The sequence below is a fragment of the Podarcis liolepis genome (assembly GCF_965112155.1).
Source record: "Podarcis liolepis genome assembly, chromosome: 1".
NCBI lineage: Eukaryota > Metazoa > Chordata > Lepidosauria > Squamata > Lacertidae > Podarcis > Podarcis liolepis.
In genome coordinates, this window is record NC_139554.1 from 4,769,780 (window position 1) to 4,791,703 (window position 21,924).

Genomic DNA, 21,924 nt, shown 5'->3' on the forward strand with positions numbered 1-21,924 from the left:
GAACTTCTCCCGCTCACAGCACAATGAAATGTGTGTGTGTGTGTGTAAAAGGAACACTCCACATTTGAGGTGGAGGCCCTGGAAATTCGGAGCATCACTTATCCCATGCAATACGCTCTCTGAGCACACTCCCTCAAAGTGGAGGGACTGCGGCAGCTCCTGTTGTCCTTGGCAGCCTCGCACTAAAGGATGACGGTTTGGATCGGTTTAATCCAAGCTTTTATTCACGTAAAGAAAAAAATGATATGGAGCGGATGTGCTGGCAGCTGCCCTTGTTTTCTTTCCAAACATGGCAGCCGTATCCTTTTTTTCTCAACTGCATGCGAGGTTCAGCTTGGAGGAGTTCCCCTAAGGGTGAGGCCAGCAGCAGCAGCAGCTGGAGAGCCAGGAACCTGCCCGCTTGCTCATCTCCCCACCTTGCCCAGTCTGTGGTCAGTTTTTGGATCGGCAATAATCGCCTGGACCGCTACGATGGCTTCGTTGATCTTCGTCTGCAGCTCCCGGAGCTCTTCTATATGCAGGAGGCGGAGGATCTGGGCGGCTTCGTTGAGAACGGCATCTGGGGAGGAAGGGAAAAGGAAAAGGAAAGGGCTGATCAAGCTTTAGTTCGCCATTAAGTGCTTAAGCGCAGTCAGCTGCCCTGAAACTTTCTTTCTTTCTTCCACAAGACAAGGGGGCTTGATGATGCCTCAGGCCAAGAGCAGCTGAAGCAACCCTGAAGTCAGCCCTTGCATCTGTCTCTCTCAGGAGACAATGGAGGACGGCATCTTTGGGGGTGTAGGCAAACTGCGGGAAGGTTACAGAACTTGCTGTGGCTGTAAAGACCGATATGGGAGAGCCTTACAGACAACGACATTAAGAAGAGCTTTGCTTCTGGATCTAGCCAAAGGCCAGTCTAGGGCCGAATCCTGTTCTCACAGTGGCCAAGCAGGTGCCCCAATGGGAAGCTCGCAAGCAGGATGTGAGTGCAATAATGCTCTCCCCACTATTATTCCCAGCCACTGATATTCATCATCATAATTTATTATATAGACCCCACCCATGTGGCTGGGTTTCCCCAGCCACTCTGGGCAGCTCCCAACAGAATGATAATAATAATAAAAGAGTGATAAAACATCAGACATTAAAAACCTCCCTATTCAGAGGAATGGTGCCTCCGACAGTAGAGGGAACCCAACCATTGACAGCCTTATTCTTTTAAAGTCCTCCAACTTTGGCCATCTCTACCTCTTCCATAATTTATTTAGTGCTGTGTGAAGAAGTACCCTTCCACGCTAAGCTGGATGTCCACAAATTGTAGCACTGCCACAGAGCACCAGAGTAAACTAAAGCAACGATAATAATAATAGTTTTAATATTTATTCCCTGCCCATCTGGCTGGGTTGCCAGCTTGAGGCTGGGCGATAATGGAAAGACACCTGGACGGACTGCAGGTCTTCTTTGGCTAGCAAAGGCCCTGTATCATATCCCCTGGTGCCCAGCTCCCAAAAGAGCGCCAGTGCAGCATCCCATGCCAAGAAGGCAAGTAAAATCTCAGGGGCTGAACTCTGGCTTGTGAACACGCCTCTCTAGGCCAGTGTTTCTCCACCAGTTGCAGGTGAACATAGTGACATCTCCTTACAGAGTTCCCATGCATTTGAGGTGCTGGGAGGGGCACTGATCCGACACTGGCTTTAAAAGCGGAAGAGAGGAGGGCACCGCACTCCTTTCTGGAACTAGCTCTTCCTGGGCTCCCTTCTCCCTAAATCGGGGTGAGATGCCATCACAAATACAAGACGAATTAGAGAGGTCAACTTGCCTTGCCTTGGGCACGATGCGGGGAAAAGAAATGGGAAATAGGCTCCAGTTCCCTTGGGTTCCTATTTCCCCCATAAACTACCCTTTCCCCAGGTGTTCTGTGCCCCCAAAGGAGGGCTAGCCTTGACCCACAGGACTACGGATTACGTCCTCCTTGAGGCATTCTTTCCACAAATTTAATTGAAATAGTTTTAGTAAGTTACTCTCACGGAGAGAACATTTTCTCCCAAGTATGTAAGGATGAGAGGAGGCTGGCGACTCAATGAGCCCTAACGGTTCTGATAACAGCAGGACACTGATTAAAATACAAATCCTGTTCGCAGCAGGGCAAGAGGAAAGTGGGACATGCTTTGTGACGAGCTTATACACAACATGATGCTCATGCATCCAAACTTGCCCAGCATGCAAACCATGGTCTCTTCAAAGGATGTGCGCAGAACCCCCCCCCCCAAAAAAAGAACATTTGCTGTGTTGAAGCGCACTCTCTTACCTCCTGTGTCAAAGCCAAGAATGTGCTTGTCCAAGGTGACAGGCAAGCCCTTGGGGAAAGAAAAGGGAGAAAAGTGTTATGCCTTCTCTTCAACAACCGAATCTATCCAATAGTAGATAGGTAGCCGTGTTGGTCTGCCATAGTCAAAATAAAAAAATTCCTTCCAGTAGCACCTTAAAGACCAACTAAGTTAGTTCTTGGTATGAGCTTTCGTGTGCATGCACACTTCTTCAGATACTTCTGAAGAAGTGTGCATGCACACGAAAGCTCATACCAAGAACTAACTTAGTTGGTCTTTAAGGTGCTACTGGAACGAATCTATCCAAGTCATCAGTGCTGTTGATTCCATTTACTCAACTCAAGTCCTGCAAATCCTAAAATAAGACGCTCCAGTTGCTAGCTACTTTGATGACCAGCATTTCCTCACTTCAACCGAGCAACTCTCCCAACATGTGGTGGGCAGGATTGTGGCCTCAGAAGCTAAGGCCCTTGGAAAGGAAGACGCTTAGAAGTTTAAATTAATTTATTCCACAAAGGGGCTGTTTGATGATTCCAGGTCTTTTAAGAACACAAGACAAGCCTACAGAATCAAATCCAAAGGTCCATCAAGTCCAATGGCCTATTCTCACAGATGCCTTTTGGAAGTCTGCAAGCTGGACCTGATTTGTGATTTTCCCCTCAGCTTTTAAGATACGGGAGCTCGAGAGGATTTGCAAGTCAAAACACCACACGTACGTACCCCTACTTTTTACAAGTGCCATGTGTGATTTCATAACAAGAAGCAAAAAACCCAACATCTTCCCCAGGTAAAACCAGTTCCCATTTATCAGCTAATTGTCAGCTAGTCTACAGCATCGGGCTCATAGCCTTCGCTGCTACCATCCAAGGGTCATGGGTCTGGTGGTCTCAGGCAGGAGACAAGAGAAGGCCTCTGGCATTATTCTCGCACAGGGCAAGTTGCCACGAGGGAACCTGTCAAGCGAGATTAATCGGCAATGTGGTCTCTGAGCGCAGCCAGCTGCTCAGCAGCCACTGAGTTGCCTAGGAAGAATTTTATCAGCTGACCTCTACCTACTCTGCCAGCGGCTGATCTCAGTAAGAGATGTTAAAGCAGCAGGACACAGCGTGACTCTTCCCTCTCTGAATGCACTCCGCTGTGGGCTGCCTGCTGCGTCCCTGGTCTGACTATTTTCATGGATGCATTAATTCCAGCAATCCTTGTGTTCAATTACAGAACTACCGTATTTTCCTGCCTGTAAGACTGTGTATAAGACAGTCTTTTTTGGGGGGCTCAGATTTAAGAAAATGGGGGGAGATGGCCCAGAGTTAAGGGGTGATATGATAGCCATGTTCAAATATATAAAAGGATGTCACATAGAGGAGGGAGAAAGGTTGTTTTCTGCTGCTCCAGAGAAGCGGACACGGAGCAATGGATCCAAACTACAAGAAAGAAGATCCCACCTAAAGATTAGGAAGAACTTCCTGACAGTAAGAGCTGTTCGACCGTGGAATTTGCTGCCAAGGAGTGTGGTGGAGTCTCCTACTTTGGAGGTCTTTAAGCAGAGGCTTGACAACCATATGTCAGGAGTGCTCTGATGGTGTTTCCTGCTTGGCAGGGGGTTGGACTCGATGGCCCTTGTGGTCTCTTCCAACTCTATGATTCTATGAGAGTATAAGATGCCCCCTAATTTTTGACATTATTTTTTAGGGGGGAAAACCTAGTCTTATACACGGAAAAATACGGCATTTATTTAGCTCCACAGCTCTGGAGAGGGGCTGTGCTCATGGCACTCCTAGGCAAATCCATGAGCTGCTAAAAGCAGCTTGTGCCACAGGAGTTTCTGAGTGCTTTTAGCTCATTCACACCAACTATGTATAGGTGTGGACGCGGGTGGCTCTGTGGTCTAAACCACAGAGCCTAGGGCTTGCCAATCAGAAGGTCGGCAGTTCAAATCCCTGCGACGGGGTGAGCTCCCGTTGCTCAGTCCCTGCTCCTGCCAACCTAGCAGTTCCAAAGCACGTCAAAGTGCAAGTAGATAAATAGGTACCACTCCAGCGGGAAGGTAAACAGCGTTCCCGTGCTCTGCTCTGGTTCACCAGAAGCGGCTTAGTTATGCTGGCCACATGACCCAGAAGCTGTCTGCAGACAGACACCGGCTCCCTCGGCCAATAAAGCGAGATGAGCGCCGCAACCCCAGAGTCGGCCACGACTGGACCTAATGGTCAGGGGCCCCTTTACCTTTACTATGTATAGGTGTAGAAGGCACCTCTCTGAAAAGAGGTGCTTTTCATTTAAGGTAACTGTCATGTAATGTGGCTACTTCCGAAAGGCGGCCTTCTCTCTGCATCCTTTCTGTGCAGGATCACCTGGGCTGTTGCTGGTTTCAGACCCTGCCAGCTTTATTAACGCAGAGGGATTTCAAGCCATTCAAAGTGGCTGTAATTGAGGCAAAGGGTTCACCGGCTGTACAGAGAGTTAGACATACCTCTTTGGACTGATTTGCCTTGGCGACAGCCTCCTGACTCAAACGCTCCTGAACCAAGATGCGAATTGCCTGGGAAGGAAAAAGAAGGCGAAAGCCCATGTAAGTGCTGGAGGATCCCTCTGGCCCAGGATGATCTGTAAGAGCTTACAGAAGCCAGCATGACATACGGTGGCAAATGATGCAATGAGATCAGGGCATATGGTGTCTAAACTGGCAGGGGCAAGAGAGATCCTTACTGTGAAGAACTTACACCCAAAAAAATTCAGCGGTGTCTTCCAAGATTGTGCCTTCCTAAGAGGTGGCCAAATTTTGTTTCAACTGACCTAGACCTAGTACAGTGGTGCCCCGCAAGACGAATGCCTCGCAAGACGGAAAACCCGCTAGACGAAAGGGTTTTCCATATTTGAGCTGCTTCGCAAGACGATTTTCCTCATGGGCTTGCTTTGCAAGACGAAAACGTCTTGCGAGTGTTCCGAATTTTTGTGCTCCCCCCCCTTTTTCTAAGCCGCTAAGAGCCTTTTAGCCGTTAATCCGCTAAGCCTTTAATAGCCGCTAAGCCTTTAATAGCCACTAAACCGCTAATAGCACTAATCCGCTAATAGGGTTGCTTCGCAAGACGAAAAAACCGCTAGATGAAGAGACTCGCGGAACGAATTAATTTCGTCTTGCGAGGCACCACTGTATTTGAATATAGTCCCTTTCCACCAGTCCCTTTCCTTTTCCTCCACTTGGCCATATCTGATTTTGCAGTACTTCCTGGGAGCAGAGGTGGGAGTGAAGAAATAATGGGTGAGATTTTTCAGGCACAAAAACTCTTGCCCCTTAAGCTGCTGCCTCTCAGGCCAAACAAGATGTCACAAACAGTAAACGTGCATTTAAAAAAATCCCGACGACAGCATTTGTTCATGGTTGAGGTTAGTGTGTGCGACCAAGCGGCGATGTACATTCACCCTTTCCCCACCTGCTGTATTTCCACGTGTACCCAGAACCTACAGAGGGAAAACCAGCTTGCAGAGGGATGATTTAGAGCATGGAAAAAATGTCAGGAATGCCACCATTTGGCCTCTTCTCTGCTCTAAACTACTCTCCCAGAACTGCTTTCCCCTAAACAAAGCAACCTCTAGGATTTAAACACACATTATCTGCATATAAATATTTAGGTTGGCCATATAGGCTAGGCCTCCACGCAAGTGTGAATGGATAATTGAATGACTGTGGAGGCGCTGGGTACATCACCCATGCAGGTCCCACAGGCATAAATCACAACTATCACATGGCTAAAGATGGGCTTGGAATTCTGACAAACTCCTTTTGTTTTAATAAAAAAATTCCTTCCTGTAGCACCTTAAAGACCAACTAAGTTAGTTCTTGGTATGAGCTTTCGTGTGCATGCACACTTCTTCAGATACACTGAAACAGAAGTTGCCAGATCCTTCTATATAGTGAGAAGGTGGGGAGGGGTATTACTCAGAAGGGTGGTGGGAATGGGAGATTGGCAGATAGCTGAGATGAGCCTGTTGACGACTCTTAACAACTGTAATAGGTCTTACAGGAAAAGGCAAGGGGTGAGAAGGTGAGAAATGGCTTAGTCATGTATAATGAGATAAGAATCCAATGTCTCTGTTCAGACCAGGTCTCTCCATGGTTTTAAGTTTGGTAATGAGTTGCAATTCAGCAGCTTCTCTTTCCAGTCTATTTCTGAAATTCTTTTGTTTTGTGCTGACTCGGACACCCTGCACAAACCTCGAGACCTTAGCTGCATTTCAAAGTCTGTCATTGCAACAAAGATGGATTTTAAAGAACCGATGCCAGTTACTTCTGCCTGTGCCCAGCCTTCTGACATGGTCAACAAGCTCAGTTTTGCTTCTATCTCTTTCCATGGGGAAAAGGCAGCACCAAATATCAACAGAGAAATTGTGGCCATAGCACAAACAACCGCCGTGCTTGTTTCCAAGGCTACCAAAGTTCCTTCAGGGGGTCTTTACTATTTGTGCCTCAGTAAAGGGACGCGGGTGGCGCTGTGGGTTAAACCACAGAGCCTAGGACTTGCCGATCAAAAGGTCGGCGGTTCAAATCCCCGCGACGGGGTGAGCTCCCGTTCCTCGGTCCCTGCTCCTGCCAACCCAGCAGTTCGAAAGCACGTCAAAGTGAAAGTAGATCAATAGGTACCGCTCTGGCGGGAAGGTAAACGGCATTTCCGTGCGCTGCTCTGGTTCGCCAGAAGTGACTTAGTCATGCTGGCCACATGACCCGGAAGCTGTACGCCGGCTCCCTCGGCCAATAAAGCGAGATGAGCGCCAGAGTCGGCCACGACTGGACCTAATAGCCAGGGGTCCCTTTACCTTTACCTTTAAAGAGCAGAGAGGCCAGGAGCCTCAATGCAAGGGCCACCCACCTCACAGCAAACCTAGATTTAGCTGAAGCAGGAGCAGAGCCACAGCACATTTACTCCCGAGTAAGTCCCACAGAATGAAGCTGGCAGGGCTTACTTGTGAGTAAACACACTCTGGCCTGAGATGCACAACTCAGGAGTCAGTTGCTTGGGAAACTTCTGAAGCTCTCTCTTAGATGAACTGCTCTTATGGCAGGAAGATTTTTCGAAAAATATGTTTAAGCACCCCTTTCAATGACAGGATAGTAGCGTGAAGATCAACATTAGGAATGGTTTCCTAGTTTTAAATGCAGCTGGTAATTGGAATAAGTAATTATCCTGCCACTGAAAGGTGTGCTGGAGTAGGTAAAGAGAGGACTTTTGAAAGCATTAGTGATTTGTGAAGGGTGAAGGACAGAGGCTGGACAATATGCCCTACAAGTCCCCTTCCTCTTCAAAACCTCTCACCCCAAACTCATTCTAGGCTACCAGTTAAAATAAAAAAAATAACACGTTTAGCATCTTTTTGGGGGGAAGGAGAGTGGTCAGCATGCTTGTTCAAACCATTTAAAAAAACCACTTTTAATCTACTGCAGTTTGTATTTATGCAGGAAGAACAGGCTAATGAGCTAACCTTGAGCATCACCAAATAGTCATCATGACGCTGGATCTGAAGGAGGTTCGCCAAAGCCATCACACCAGCCTTAAAGTCAGGGTTGTTTACTGTGGAAAAGCACACACACACACACACACACACACAAGTTGATTCCCCTCGAAAATAGTAACAGCATGAAATTCTCTTTGGAATTGCTTAATCCAGGTGCCACCTTTTACAGCAAGAGGGGGGAACCTGTGGCTCCTAAATCTACTTTCATGCAGGTGGGGGAAGCCCGGAAGAAAGCGGAGATGGATGGAGCAATTGAAGGAATTGGCGGGGAGGGGATCTTCTGGTGTTCAGACTTTTTGGTAAAAGTGATTTATCCCTTTCCTGGCAGCCTGGGGAAGGTGTGTGGGGAGAAAGGATAGTCCCACCCACTTTTGGCCCTGGCCCCTCCCACCGCTGGCTTCAGCCCCACCCACTGCCTGCCTGCAACTCCTGAAAGATTACCACCCCCCAAGGGAATGTGGCCCTGGAGACACTGTTCCTGTTTCATGGCATGAAATACGGTGGCTTTTTCACTCACCATCCAGGTTGATGAGGGGTTCTGCATTTTTAGATGCGTTGTCTGCATTCTTAGCCCCCTCAGGCGTGGAGTCCTTATACTTGTCAGCTGTTGAAACAAAAGCCGTTCTGGCCCGTGAGTGACAAAGGGGTTTTAGAGGACTATGGATGAGCTAAAAATGAAAGGAAGCAGCCCCAGGCCAACAAAGGAAACAGGCACTGAACTATTCTTCTCCGTGAGAACAGCTTGTGCACAGAACGGCAGCAGCTGTCCAAGATGCCCGCAGCCTTCGCGTCAGAAGCCTGTCAATTGCTAATAAAAATGCTGACACTTAAGTAGCAGCTGAACATGGAAAGAAAACAACAGATTTTCTGAACAATGGGGGAAACTGAGAAGCACTGCCCAAACGCAGGGAAACGTGAGGCCAAAACTATACATTTGGCAAAGAACCCAATGTGGGTATCAGCAAAGAGTTGCAAACTGGCAAAGTGGAGAACTGGCAGGCAGGCAAAGGGTATTTATGTGCCCTTAAAACTTTCCTCTGCTCTCTTTTGCTGTTCCTTGCAAACCCTAGATTCCGTGGGCTGGCCAGGTTAAAAAAACCCCAACGGCAATAGCTGGGGTGGTGGTTTCAGAGAAAAAGCTATTGGGGGCAGGGAAAGAGTTCATGTTTCCCCCCTTGCAGCTATTTGACAGAGAGCCAGGCTCCCAATCCTGAGTGTCTGTCACATGTAGTAACCGAGTGTGATAGAAAACTCAGGCTTGCGGATAATCAAGGGTAAAACTGTGAGTCAAAAAACTCTGGACTCTCAAGCCAATGTCCCACTGATGATGACAGAACTCAGGTGGCTTCCAAATTGATTTGTTCAAGATTACAGCCTTACATGACAGACTTATTCTGAACTTGAAGTTTGAGCCTCTAACTTCCGTGGCCTCGCTGATGCCTAGCGACTGAATCCTGCTAACTTCCAAGCGATATAGACATGTGAAGTCTCACCGCATCCAGACTCCTTTATCTTTTAATGTCGCCTTGTGTGAGCTCCCTTCACCCCTTGCAGCAATGGCACAAGATTCAACACTGTTCGGGCAACTGAGAAACTAAGAAATAAAGCTTAAGCCGTAACAGAAGAGTTACAGCACAATCCTGGGCATTTCTCCCCAAGGCACGTTTTATTGAGATCAACGACACTCACTCTGAGGCAAGGTGTTGCCCTTTTAAAGACTCCAGCCTTGGAATGAAATAAAGGAGTATTCCCTTTATGCACCTTAAAAAACTACAGCCACAAATTAAGAGTAAATTACAGTGTTAATTGGCACGTGCTTTCTGGCCTCTTTCTGGCTCAGCTTGAAAATCAGAACTGCAAAGGAAAGGGATCTAATATAGCCTTTGAAGACAAGGGAGAGTGAAAAGTCAAACATACCGTTGTCTCCATACTCAAGCCTGACTGCCAGTCCCAAAAGCCAGTCAATTGTTTCTTGTCGCTCTTGGATGTTGAAGGGACAATTCACATCTTTAAGGTACTGTGAAAAACAAGAAGAAGATTGAACTAAGAACCTTCGGTGATTCATAAGAAATTAACAAACACTGCAGGTTTGTCTGGGAGAGCAGCTTCCCAGGCAATGGGCATCTTGACTTGGAGAGCAACACTAAGGCGATTGAGCCGGATCGGGCTCCTGGGCCTTAGTTTGCCTACCCATGGTCTAGATCAGTGGTTCTCAACCTGTGGGTCCCCAGATGTTGTTGGACTACAACTCCCATCAACTCTGAGCTCTGGCCCTGCTAGCTAGGGGTGATGGGAGTTGTAGTTCAACATATGGGAACCCACAGGTTGAGAAAGCCTGGTCTAGATGGTCCCTTTTGCCTGATCCAGCACAGCTCTGCTTATGTTCTCAAAGAAATGATGAACTGGGCATTTTGCCTCTGCAAGAAAGCAAAGGAATGCAGAAGCACAAACATGGTCATGTGACATTGTTGACAGTAAAGGGTCTTGGGGCAGGAGCTGCCACTGACAGATCACACTGATTTTAGCATTTCCAGACAGGAAATAATAACTGTTAGCATCAACTAAGGTTTCAAGAAGCATTACCTTTTCAAAGGACTTTGTCCATTCTGCAGCATTGTGGATGTTTCTCAGATTCCCTCTGTCTTCAATTTTGTAGTGTCTGATTTTCTGGTCTTCAAGCCAAACAATAAAGTTTCGAAATTCAGTTTCATCTGTGATAACAGATTAATAAAGTCACATTGATGATGTCAAAGTCTATCCCAAGTCATTGAATCCACCAAAGGATTTATGCTACCACAGAGCTTTCCAAACGTTTCATGACGGTGACACACTTTTTAGACAAGCATCATTTTGTAATTTAGTTTTATTAGCAAACCGGAGGTTAAAGTAACCCCTTTCCAGGAAAGCAGGGAGTGTTTGCGTGACACCCCTACGCACAGCAGCTGACAAACTTAACGTGTTGCAACACACAGTTTGGAAAGCTCTGGGCTGAAGGGTAAACTGCATAAGGAAAACAAAGCAGACTAACAGAGGATGTACCAGAAGACCCTTGAACACATTAAATGAAAATGTGTTTCATTTCATTCATTCATTCATTCATTCATTCATTTTATTTGTATGCAGCTTTTCAACCCAAAAAACATGTTCAAATTGGCTTACAACATCTGAAGAAGTGTGCATACACACGAAAGCTCATACCAAGAACTAACTTAGTTGGTCTTTAAGGTGCTACTGGAAGGAATTTTTTATTCTTACAACAAAGAAACAGGGATGCATTTCAAACAGGCACTACAAAAACAATTTCATATCATAGCAAAATAACACAGCAACAATTTCATAACCTAACAAAACAATAGCAAATATAACAACATACAAAAAACCCACATTCCAATACTATAATTATAGCATGCACCACCCAATAGCAATAATAATAATAATAATAATAATAATAATAATAATAATAATAAACTGTATCAGAGCACTTCCCTCGACTAACCACTGAGCGCACCACACAGGGAAGTTAAGTTAAGCTAAGCAGATATATAAGATTGAATATTCATTTATTAAGATACAAAATTACAATCTCAATAATGAAGTTACAAAATAACAACAAGGAAGTCACACATGGGTGGAGGGAAGACACAGGGCAAGAAATAAGAAATGGATAAATGATGGTGCATAATGAAATGTGAAAATATGAATTTGTGACTATAACGTATACGTATCAATATGTAAAGATTTAATATATGTATTGCAACATTAATAATAAATTAGGTGCATAATAATAATAATACTTGTCCAGGGCAGCTGTCTACCAGCTCCATCTGGGATGCAGGATGAGACCCTCCCTGCCTGCTGTCTGTCTCACCAGAGTGGTGCATGCTCTGGTTATCTCCCGCTTGCACTACTGCCATGCGCTCTACGTGGGGCTGCCTTTGAAGGTGACCCGGAAACTACAACTAATCCAGAATGTGGCAGCTAGACTGGTGACTGGGAGCAGCTGCTGGGACCACATAACACCGGTCTTGGAAGACCTACATTGGCTCCCAGGATGTTTCCGAGCACAATTCAAAGTGTTGGTGCTGACCTTGAAAGCCCTAAACGGCCTGAGTCCAGTATATCTGAAGGAGCGTCTCCACCGCCATCGTTCTGAGGTCCAGCGCCGAGGGCCTTCTGGCAGTTCCCTCATTGTGAGAAGTGAGGTTGCAGGGAACCAGGTAGAGGGCCTTCTTGGTGGTGGCACCCACCCTGTGAAACGCCCTCCCAGCAGATGTCAAAGAGAACAACATCTACCAAACTTTTAGAAGACATCTGAAGGCAGCCCTGTTTAGGAAGGCTTTTAATGTTTAATAGTCAAAATAAAAAAATTCCTTCCAGTAGCACCTTAAAGACCAACTAAGTTAGTTCTTGGTATGAGCTTTCGTGTGCATGCACACTTCTTCAGATACACAGTGTGCATGCACACGAAAGCTCATACCAAGTGTGCATGTACATGAAAGCTCATACCAAGAACTAACTTAGTTGGTCTTTAAGGTGCTACTGGAAGGAATTTTTTTATTTTGACTATGGCAGACCAACACGGCTACCTATCTGCAAATGTTTAATAGGTTATTGTATTTTAGTGTTTTGTTGGAAGCCGCCCAGAGTGGCTGGGGATAAATAAATTAAATTAATTATTATTTATTTATTTATAATTTATTATAAATAAATTATTATATTATTATTTATTTATTTATTATAAATAAATATTGTAATATTATAAATAAATAAATAAATAAATATTATTAATTTGCGTGAATTGAGCACAGCACACGCGAGTCAAAGTAACGTGTGAACCGAGCTGGGATGGGGGCAAGGGGAGAGGAGGAAGAAGACCAAAGGCGCCAAGGGGCGTGGCCAAGACGGCCACGGGGCGGCGCTAAGGGGACCACGTGCGCACGCATGCGCGCTGCGGGGCGAGCCGCCGGCCACGACGGAGAGGAAAGGCGCCGACGAGAGTTTGGGCCTAGCCGCCTCACCTCGGCAGTTGAACCCGGCCGGGTTGTGGTAGTCAAGCGCTGACAGCTTCCGCCGGAACATGGCGCCGCGCCTCGGGAGAGCCTCTGCCCGGCTCGGTTGCCGCCGCCGCCGCCTCAGCGAGACGCGCCTCAGTCGCTGCGAAGAAGACGGCGAGAGGCTGAGCGCGCCTGCGCAGCAGAGGCTGGGGTGGGCGGAGCTGCGAGGGGCTTATAAGCCCGCGGTGGCCAATCGGTGCTCGTGCCGAGCCGAGTGGGCGGGGCGAGCCGGAGGTGAGAATGGGCGCGACTTAAAGAGACGCCGAAGGAGTCGCCGAAGATGTTGACTGACAGGCGCCCTGGCGAATAGAGGCGAGAGGTGGAGGAGGCTTGGGAGGAAGGAAAGGGATGCTGAGGAGGAAGGCGCCATAGACTTATAACGTGTAGAGGGAGGCGGAGGGCTGGATTCCGGGGCCAGTTCAAACTTTTTATTGTGCCAACCATAAAAATCATTGGTTACAATGATGGGTTTGGGGGAAACAGTGATTGCTCTAAACAAAACGGTTTTGTTCAAAGGCTTTTTAGGCAGACGGAGGGCAACAGGAAGGACGAAAGCTTCCCCTGTTGAATATCCGCCTGCTGCCTAGATTTTTAAGTGCAACGTTGGAGCTTGCCTTTTGTTTGCATGTGTTTCAAGAAATCCTGCAAACAGCATCTGGCTAGTGGGATGGAGTAAAGGATTTCCCCATTTTTCAAAAGAGGATATTCCACAGTTCAGGCCAATGAAGATTTAAATCGATTTTTAAAAATCTGATCCATTTTCTAGAGTGATTTATTGGACAGGTGGAGTTAAAGCTCATTCTTGTTTTTATTTTACAAAAGATCATGAAAAAAATAATAGTTTTTTTGGTTTGGATTATATTTTGTTGTTGGATTTTTATATGAGCCACCCTGAAAGCCAATCTGAAGGATGACACTCATAACTTTCAGATCTCACACTTCATCATTTAGAAGCCAAAGCTGTCTTAGATGGCAACTGTATGTCAACAACTAGGATTTCTGCATCATTGAGCTAAGTGGGATTACTTCTGTTAGTTTTTTTTTATAAGATATTTTATAAGATTTTTTAACATATTACAATAAAAATGGAAAAAGAAAAAGAAAAATGCAAAATAAAAACAATTAAAAACACATTGATTTTCCGTTTCTTATTTTCCTTAAGCTTATTTCCCCGGACCTCCTCATACCTCCCTTTTTTGTATTCCACTTAAATTTATTAGATCACCAAATCCTTACCATTAAGCTTTTACCCATTTATAAGCCATTTTTTCATATTCTCTCTAAGTGGGATTACTTCTGAGCAGACATGTAAGCAAGCCACTCTGGGAGCCTTTTTGGCCGAAGAGTAGGATACAAATGCTAGTCTAAATAAAGCTTTGCTGAAATGTTTTGAACATCTCCTCGCTGCTCATAAACGTGATTTCAGGTCAGAGAATCCTCACGAATTTCGCACCAAGAGCAAACAGCTCCAGAAATTTGAACCTGGGTCTTCGTAGCTCATATCCTACATCCAAGACAAAAAATGAGGCGTCTCTTCTGTGCCACAACCTCCTTCCTTCCCTGGAGTTGCTGTGGTTATCAGGTCAGTGGGCTTTTGCCCAAACTATCCAGCAGAGGGCTTTTTTGCAGAAGGAATCAACTCACAGCTTTCTGTGGCGAGCTTGTCATATCGAGACGAAGCTCCCACAAATTGTTATAACAGATGCTTGCTGATAACGGCACGGCAAGATGGATATGGAGCACACAAGGACCATCTTTCTTGGAGGTGTTACTTTCGAAGGAGCAGAGAGTCGGCCCAGGATACCTGAAGGAGCATTTCCACCCCCATTGTTCGGCCAGGACACTGAGGTCCAGCGCCGAGGGCCTTCTGGCGGTTCCCTCCCTGCAAGAAGTGAGGTTACAGGGAACCAAGCAGAGGGCCTTCTCGGTGGTGGCGCCCATCCTGTGGAACGCCCTCCCATCAGATGTCAAAGAAATAAGCAACTACCTAACATTTAGAAGACTTCAGGGAAGTTTTTAATGTGTGATATTTTAATGTATTTTTTATCTTTTGTTGGGAGCCGCTCAGAGTGGCTGGGGAAACCCAGCCAGATGGGCGGGATATAAATAATAAATAAATGATAATAATACCTCATGTTACGTTTGCTTCAGGTTGAGTGTTTGCAGGTTGCGTCCCGTGGTGACCCGGAAGTACCGGAAAGGGTTACTTCCGGGTTTCGCCGCTTGCACATGTGCAGATGTGCAAAATGACGTCATGCGCAGAAGCAACGAAGTGTGACCTGCGGGTTGCGTTCTTTTCAGGTTGCGAACGGGCCTCCAGAACTGTTCGCAACCAGGGGTACCACTGTAATTATTATTGTTGTTGTTTAGTCATTTAGTCGAGTCCGACTCTTCGTGACCCCCTGGACCAGAGCACGCCAGGCACTCCTGTCTTCCACTGCCTCCCGCAGTTTGGTCAAACTCATGCTGGTAGCTTCAAGAACACTGTCCCACCATCTCGTCCTCTGCCGTCCCCTTCTCCTTGTGCCCTCCATCTTTCCCAACATCAGGGTCTTTTCCAGGGAGTCTGCTCTTCTCATGAGATGGCCAAAGTCTTGGAGCCTCAGCTTCAGGATCTGTCCTTCCAGTGAGCACTCAGGGCTGATTTCCTTCAGAATAGAGAGGTTTGATCTTCTTGCAGTCCATGGGACTCTCCAGAGTCTCCTCCAGCACCATAATTCAAAAGCATCAATTCTTCGGCGATCAGCCTTCTTGATGGTCCAGCTCTTAATTATTATTTGCTACCAGGACACATTTAGATCAGCCTTCGTCAGCCTGGTGTCCTCCAGATGTTTTGCGCTACAGCTCCCGTCAGGCCAGGATGGCAGAGGTTGTTCTTCTCCTTTGCCTCAGCCAGGTCTTTCTTTCTCCCCACCCTCTTCCCAGGAAGAAAAGGAGAAGGTTGCCCCATGTCTTCCATGAACCTAATGCTTTACAGCCATCCAAGTTGGACGCAGTCACCAGCTCTTGTGGGTTCCCCATATTGCCAGCAGGATGAGAAAGCACATGCCGCCTCCCCTCACTCACCGTACAGCCATCAGAGCTGGCGGCAGCTACAGATGCTTCTAATAATCTCTCTTCCAATGCCCGTTTCATCCAGGGAGCCTCCAGCCCCCTCCCGCTTTGTACTTTGTCTATCGTGTCGTACAAACCTGGGAGGAAACAAGGCACCCTCTTCCACCAGCCCAGTGGTTCAAGAGTGGACAATTCCACCCCTCTGGGCATGGTGGGATTGCCTAGTGGGCCTGTTAAGAGGCAAGGGAGTGGCAGAGGGGCAAATGAGCTGGGTATGTCACAGAAAACAGAACGGGGATTCAAAATGGCCTTAAACAGATTGGAGAACCAGGCGCCAACTAACAAAATGAATTTCAATAGGGACAAATGTCAGATTCTGCACTTGCGATGAAGGAACCAGATGCACAAATATAGGATGGGGGACACCTGGCTTACTAGGAGTACATGTGAAAAGGAGCTAGGGGTTTTGGTGGACCACAAGCTTGACATGAGACCACAGTGTGATCCAGCAGCAAAAAAAGCTAATGCTATTCTAGGCTGCATCAACAGAAGTCTAGAGTCCAGATCAAGGGAAGTAATAGTCCCACTCTCTTCTGCCTTGGTCAGACCACACCTGGAATACTGTATCCAGTTCTGGGTGCCACAATTTAAGAAGGATGTTGACAAGCTGGAAGGTGTGCAGAGGAGGGCGACCAAGATGATCAAGGGTCTGGAAACCAAGCCTTGTGAGGAGCTCTTGAAGGAGCTGGGTATGTTTAGCCTGGAAAAGAGGAGACTGAGGGGAAATAGGATAGCCATCTTCAAATACAGTGGTGCCCCGCAAGACGAATGCCTCGCAAGACGGAAAACTCGCTAGACGAAAGAGTTTTCCGTTTTGGAGGTGCTTCGCAAAATGAATTTCCTATGGGCTTGCTTTGCAAGACGACAATGTCTTGCGAAAATAAAAAAATTCCTTCCAGTAGCACCTTAAAGACCAACTAAGTTAGTTCTTGGTATGAGCTTTCGTGTGCATGCACACTTCTTCAGATACACTGAAACAGAAGTTGCCAGATCCTTCTATATAGTGAGAAGGTGGGGAGGGGTATACTAACTTAGTTGGTCTTTAAGGTGCTACTGGAAGGAATTTTTTTATTTTGACTATGGCAGACCAACACGGCTACCTATCTGTAAATGTCTTGCGAGTTCCTGCTGGGTTTTTTTCCTTCCCCCCCTTTTTCTAAGCCGCTAAGCCGCTTATCAGCTGATCCGATCAGCAGATAAGCCGCTAAAAGCGCTAATCCGCTAATCCGTCAATGGGCTTGCTTCGCAAGACGAAAAAACCGCTAGACGAAGAGAATCACAGAACGGATTCTTTTCGTCTTGCGAGGCACCACTGTATCTCAAGGGCTGTCACATGGAAGATGTTTTCTCCTGCTCTGGAGGGTAGGACTCGAACCCATGGCTTAAAGTCGCAAGAAAGGAGATCCCGGCTAAACATCAGGAAGAGCTTTCTGACAGCAACAGCTGCTCAAAAGTAAGACACTCTCCCTCAGGTGGTGGACTCTCCTTTCTTGGAGGTTTTTATGCAGATATTGGACAGCCATCTGTCCTGGATGCTTTAGCTGAGATTCCTGAATTGCAGGGGGTTGGACTAGATGACCCTCAAGGTCCCTTCCAACTCTAGGATTTTATGAAATGACTACCAGACTTTGAAAAACTAGTATCTCTGGATCAGGCTCATCCCTCCCCCCCCTTTTTTAGTTAATTCATAGTTTTGGGTGGATTCTGAATGTGCAAATGTGTGTCGAATTTTATTGTGCTATTATCGTCCGTGGTGGGCCGTGCAAGCCACTACTCTGAATGCTTTCTATAGGGTAGTGGGATATCTTTAGAGAACCAAGGGAGCAGCAGCCCCCCCCAAAAAAATTGGGAACCGCTGCTTTAGCCCAGCAAAGCATCCCCGACATGGGGACAGCTTTGCCTTCTGAGATGGTGACCACTGCGTATAGAACTATCTGCAGTCTGATGATGCTCACTGTAACGGCACCATAGGAACAGCACAGAAGTCTGCGATACAAGGAGATGAAAAGGACGAGTCAAAATGCCCCATCAATCACAACATACAGTTTTTACTTGCAGAACAAACAAAACAAAAAAAGCTACCAAATACAAGTGTTAGAAAAACAGTGGTAGTAACTACGTCGGGAATGTACACGGCGGCCTCCCAGGCCCTTCCGAAGCTATGGCACATCCTTAGTTTAATCCTTGGAAAAGAACAAAATTGGCCGAGGCTGAACAGCAACTGCAATTCTGGTCCCCCGTCCCCCTCGCGTGGCACTACTCTAAAAATGCTACATACACACAAGCCCCAAATGCTAAGGAACATCGGAATAAATCTAACCTGCTGCGATAATTTTACGATTCAACATAAATAACTGAGTGACATTTTTTTTTGGGGGGGGGGACACAAAAAAGGAATAAGGATATTATGTACACACACACACAGATACACAACCCTTTTCAACCGTGCTCTGCGCAACCCTCTTTTTTTTTTTGGAAAGAAAAAGGCAAAAGGGTTTTTGTCTGGCAAGAGCGTAAGTGGACATCAATTTTACTCGTTTACACATTCCCCCCTCCCTCTCCAGACAACTCTGCAGATGTCAAGATCTTGAGCCTCATAACGTAGAGCAACATCACCATTCCATTCTCCCAAGAAGGCAGCCGTTTTCTTTTTTTATGATCATGCACTTCTCTGTAAACTTCCAGGCCATTTTGATTTTATGTTTTAAATTGGGTGGACTCTGGAAACACGTCCACGTTGCTGAAAAAATCTCTACATCAGTGTCCAGGGCGGCCCAAATTGGGGTCACAGGCTCCTGTGAGGTTTACAGAATGGCGCAGAAAAACTTCTTCTCCCTAAAGGGGTTTTCTGAAGCAGGGACGGGAGTCAATAGAGGGTCTTCTTTGGCGTGGGCTTCGCAGTACGCCATCAGGTCTGCGGCAGCTTTTGACACCTGGGAGGAAAGAGAGAGGAGGTCAAGTTTCCCGGAAAGCAATTCTCAAAGAGCAGCTACTTGGGCAAGGAAGCCCACGGAGGCAGAAGATGGAGACCTTAAACCCTCTAGATATTAATAGACTCTCAACTCGCACAAAGTCAATGCGAGTTTTCCTCCAACTGCAACAGAAATCTACCCTCCTGTAGCAAAGAATCATAGACACCGAGAGACAACAGGACTGCTCAAGGTGCCCCAGCTATAAAATTGGAGAAATCGAGAGAGATATAGCTGCACCAGCAGCACATCTCTTCTCGTATCCAAAAATGCAATAATAATAATAATAATAATTTTTATTTATACCCAGCCAAGGCTGGGCTCAGGGCGGCTAACAAGCAATAATAAAAACAAGTTGAATGAATCCAACTTAAAAACAAAATTAAAATACAACATTAAAATATTAAAATGTAGCCTCATCGCAGGAGGAGAAAGGAAAAGAAAAAAGAAAGAGGGGGAGGGAATCAAATTGACTCCAAGCCAGAGGCCAGGCAGAACAGCTCTGTCTTACAGGCCCTGCAGAAAGGAATCAGATCCTGCAGGGCCCTGGTCTCATGAGGCAGAACGTTCCACCAGGCTGGGGCCAGTGCGGAAAAGGCCCTGGCTCTGGTTGAGGCTAATCTGATTTCCTTAGGGCCTGGGGCCACTAGGGTGTTGCTATTTATGGACCTTGAGGCTCTCCGTGGGGCATACCAGGAGAGGCGGTCCCGTAGGTACGAGGGTCTCTAGATATTAATAGACTCTCAACTTGCACAAAGTCAATGCAAGTTTTCCTCCGACTGCAACAGAAATCTACCCTCCTGTAGCAAAGAATCATAGACACCGAGAGACAACAGGACTGCTCAAGGTGCCCTGACTATAAAATTGGAGAAATTGAGAGATATATAGCGAGCATAGCTCTTCTTTCTCGTGTCCAAAAATGCAAGAAGGGCTTTTACACTTGCTAGAAGCTCGGCTCTGCCCTCGCTGGTCCTGGAAGGATTCTTTTTTAAAAAGTCCCATATGCTCAGAGATTTTGCGCCTGTTTATTGGGGGAGATAGGAAGCCCAGGTGTCCCTTTTATGAAGAGGCACATAGTGAGACCATTGATGCCCTGCTGGTGAGGCTTGCTGACCTCCCGGAAAAGCAAAAATTCAACCTTTTCCTGTCAGGAGGCAGTGATGGCCATCAACTTTGATGGCTTTAAAAGAGGATCAGACAAGATCATGGAGGAGAGGGCTATTCTCTGCCACCACAATCTCAGACTCAGGAGGGATGAGGGCTCTTGTCCTCAGGTGCTGCTTGCGGGTTTCGCACGTGCATCTGGTTCGTCACTGTGAGAACAGGATCCGGACTAGATGGGCCATTGGGCAGATCCAGCAGGTTATTTTTATGTTCTTATTGCGTAATCTCACAGCGGTGGCTGTAAGAAGCCGTGGTTGTGAGTATCTGTTGGGTATTCTCTCTGTGTGTGAGAGAGAATCATTTGTTCCACAAACAAAGAACAAAGAAGCAGAAGGTCGAGATTGTTTGGTCTATGCATTGACATTTTCTGTGGGAACTGTCCTTTGGACATGTGCAGTGTCGCAGGAAGTACTGATAACAATGGTTCTGTGCAACTTGTAACTTGTTGTGAGTCTCTTGCTTGAGCCTTGCGGTGAGGGAAGCAGAGAGAGAGTGAGTCTTGGAGTCTTGTTGGACTCTAAGCTACCTTTCAAGGTGACCCGGAAACTGCAATAAATCCGGCAGCTAGACTGGTGACTGGGAGAGGCCGCCGGGACCACATAACACCGGTCCTGAGAGATCTGCATTGGCTCCCAGTACGTTTCCGAGCACAATTCAAAGTGTTGGTGCTGACCTTGAAAGTCCTAAACGGCCTCAAAGGCCCAGTATACCTGAAGGAGCGTCTCCACCCCCATCGTTCAGCCCGGACACTGAGGTCCAGCTCCGAGGGCCTTCTGGCGGTTCCCTCATTGCGAGAAGTGAGGGTACAGGGAACCAGAAAGAGGGCCTTCTCGGTAGTGGCACCCGCCCTGTGGAACGCCCTCCCACCAGATGTCAAAGAGAAAAATAACTACCAAACTTTTAGAAGACATCTGAAGGCAACCCTGTTTAGGGAAGCTTTTAATGTTTAATAGGTTATTGTATTTTAGCGTTCTGTTGGGAGCCGCCCAGAGTGGCTGGGGAAACCCAGCCAGATGGGCGGGGTATAAATAATAAATTTGTTGTTGTTGTTGTTGTTGTTGTTGTTGTTGTTGTTGTTGTTGTTGTTATTAAAAGACATCTGAAGGCAGTCCTGTTTAAGGAAGTTTTTAATATTTAATGCTGTATTGGTTTAAACACTCGATTGGAAGCTGCCTATAGTGGCTGGGGAAACTCAGCCAGATGGGCGGGGTATAAATAATTTTATTATTATTATTATTATTATTATTATTATTAGTAGTAGTAGTAGTAGTAGTAGTAGTAGTACTGTATATATTTGCTACCAATATGCTTTATGCCTGTCAAGCAAAACTGTGCACTTGACTGAATATGGCATCTATGAGTGTTTATTGCCTACTTCCAAGGAAGCAGCTGCGTTGAGATGTAACTCTGCTGAGCATGGATACTGGCACACAGGGGCAGCGAAAGTGATGCCGGACCCAATCCTAAATCATCCATCAGATGTTGATGGATTGATCCAACGGTATCATGTCCTGTCCTTTTGAATTTGCCACTACTCTACTGGGTGGGTGGGGCTGTGCCCCATTTGCCCTAATGGGCCAGCTCCCAATATAAAGAACACTCTCCCCACTCTCCCTCTTTTGCCCAAATTTCATAATTCCCAGAGCCATGCTGGCCTCGGCCTCATTTCCCCTCCTACCCCTGCAAATGAACTAGAGTAGAAATCAAAATTCAGGGAGCTGATATCTTAGAAAACTACATTGTGCAAACTATGCCTTCGTTGAAATCCCCACTCTCTGCAGCGGGGAAGATAGAGACACAAGGGATAGGCAA

General features: G+C 46.5%; 2 protein-coding genes and 1 long non-coding RNA gene across 3 annotated transcripts in view; 1 reads left to right on the top strand and 2 right to left on the bottom strand.

The window, feature by feature from the left end:
• Window positions 1–202: 202 nt before the first annotated feature.
• RTRAF (RNA transcription, translation and transport factor) lies at window positions 203–12,964 on the bottom strand. Its single transcript, XM_083516081.1, has 8 exons — window positions 12,830–12,964; window positions 10,395–10,522; window positions 9,729–9,828; window positions 8,329–8,415; window positions 7,779–7,867; window positions 4,774–4,842; window positions 2,288–2,336; window positions 203–559 (listed from the first exon to the last, which is right to left on the bottom strand). The coding sequence occupies exons 1-8, from the start codon at window positions 12,888–12,890 to the stop codon at window positions 405–407; spliced, it is 738 nt and encodes a 245-aa protein (XP_083372207.1). The 5' UTR covers window positions 12,891–12,964; the 3' UTR covers window positions 203–404.
• A 796-nt stretch (window positions 12,965–13,760) lies between these two features.
• LOC310712992 lies at window positions 13,761–14,999 on the top strand. Its single transcript, XR_014529065.1, has 2 exons — window positions 13,761–13,899; window positions 14,167–14,999. It is a non-coding gene; the product is annotated as an uncharacterized lncRNA (long non-coding RNA).
• Window positions 15,000–18,007: 3,008 nt separating this feature from the next.
• Window positions 18,008–21,924, bottom strand: part of GNG2 (G protein subunit gamma 2) — a 73,316-nt gene continuing 69,399 nt past the window's right edge. Inside the window, exon 4 of the mRNA XM_083516331.1 lies at window positions 18,008–18,912. Coding sequence (XP_083372457.1) covers window positions 18,784–18,912 — 129 coding nt within the window. The 3' untranslated portion in view covers window positions 18,008–18,783. The remainder of the gene's footprint in view (window positions 18,913–21,924) is intronic.

Coding starts and splice junctions, on each gene's coding strand:
- RTRAF (XM_083516081.1), bottom strand. CDS start 12,890: ATGTTCCGGCGGAAGCTGTCAGCGCTTGACTACCACAACCCGGCCGGG. Junction 10,523..12,829: donor GGCCGGGTTCAACTGCCGAG/GTGAGGCGGCTA, acceptor CTGTTATCACAG/ATGAAACTGAATTTCGAAAC. Junction 2,337..4,773: donor AGGCAAATCAGTCCAAAGAG/GTATGTCTAACT, acceptor TCTTTCCCCAAG/GGCTTGCCTGTCACCTTGGA.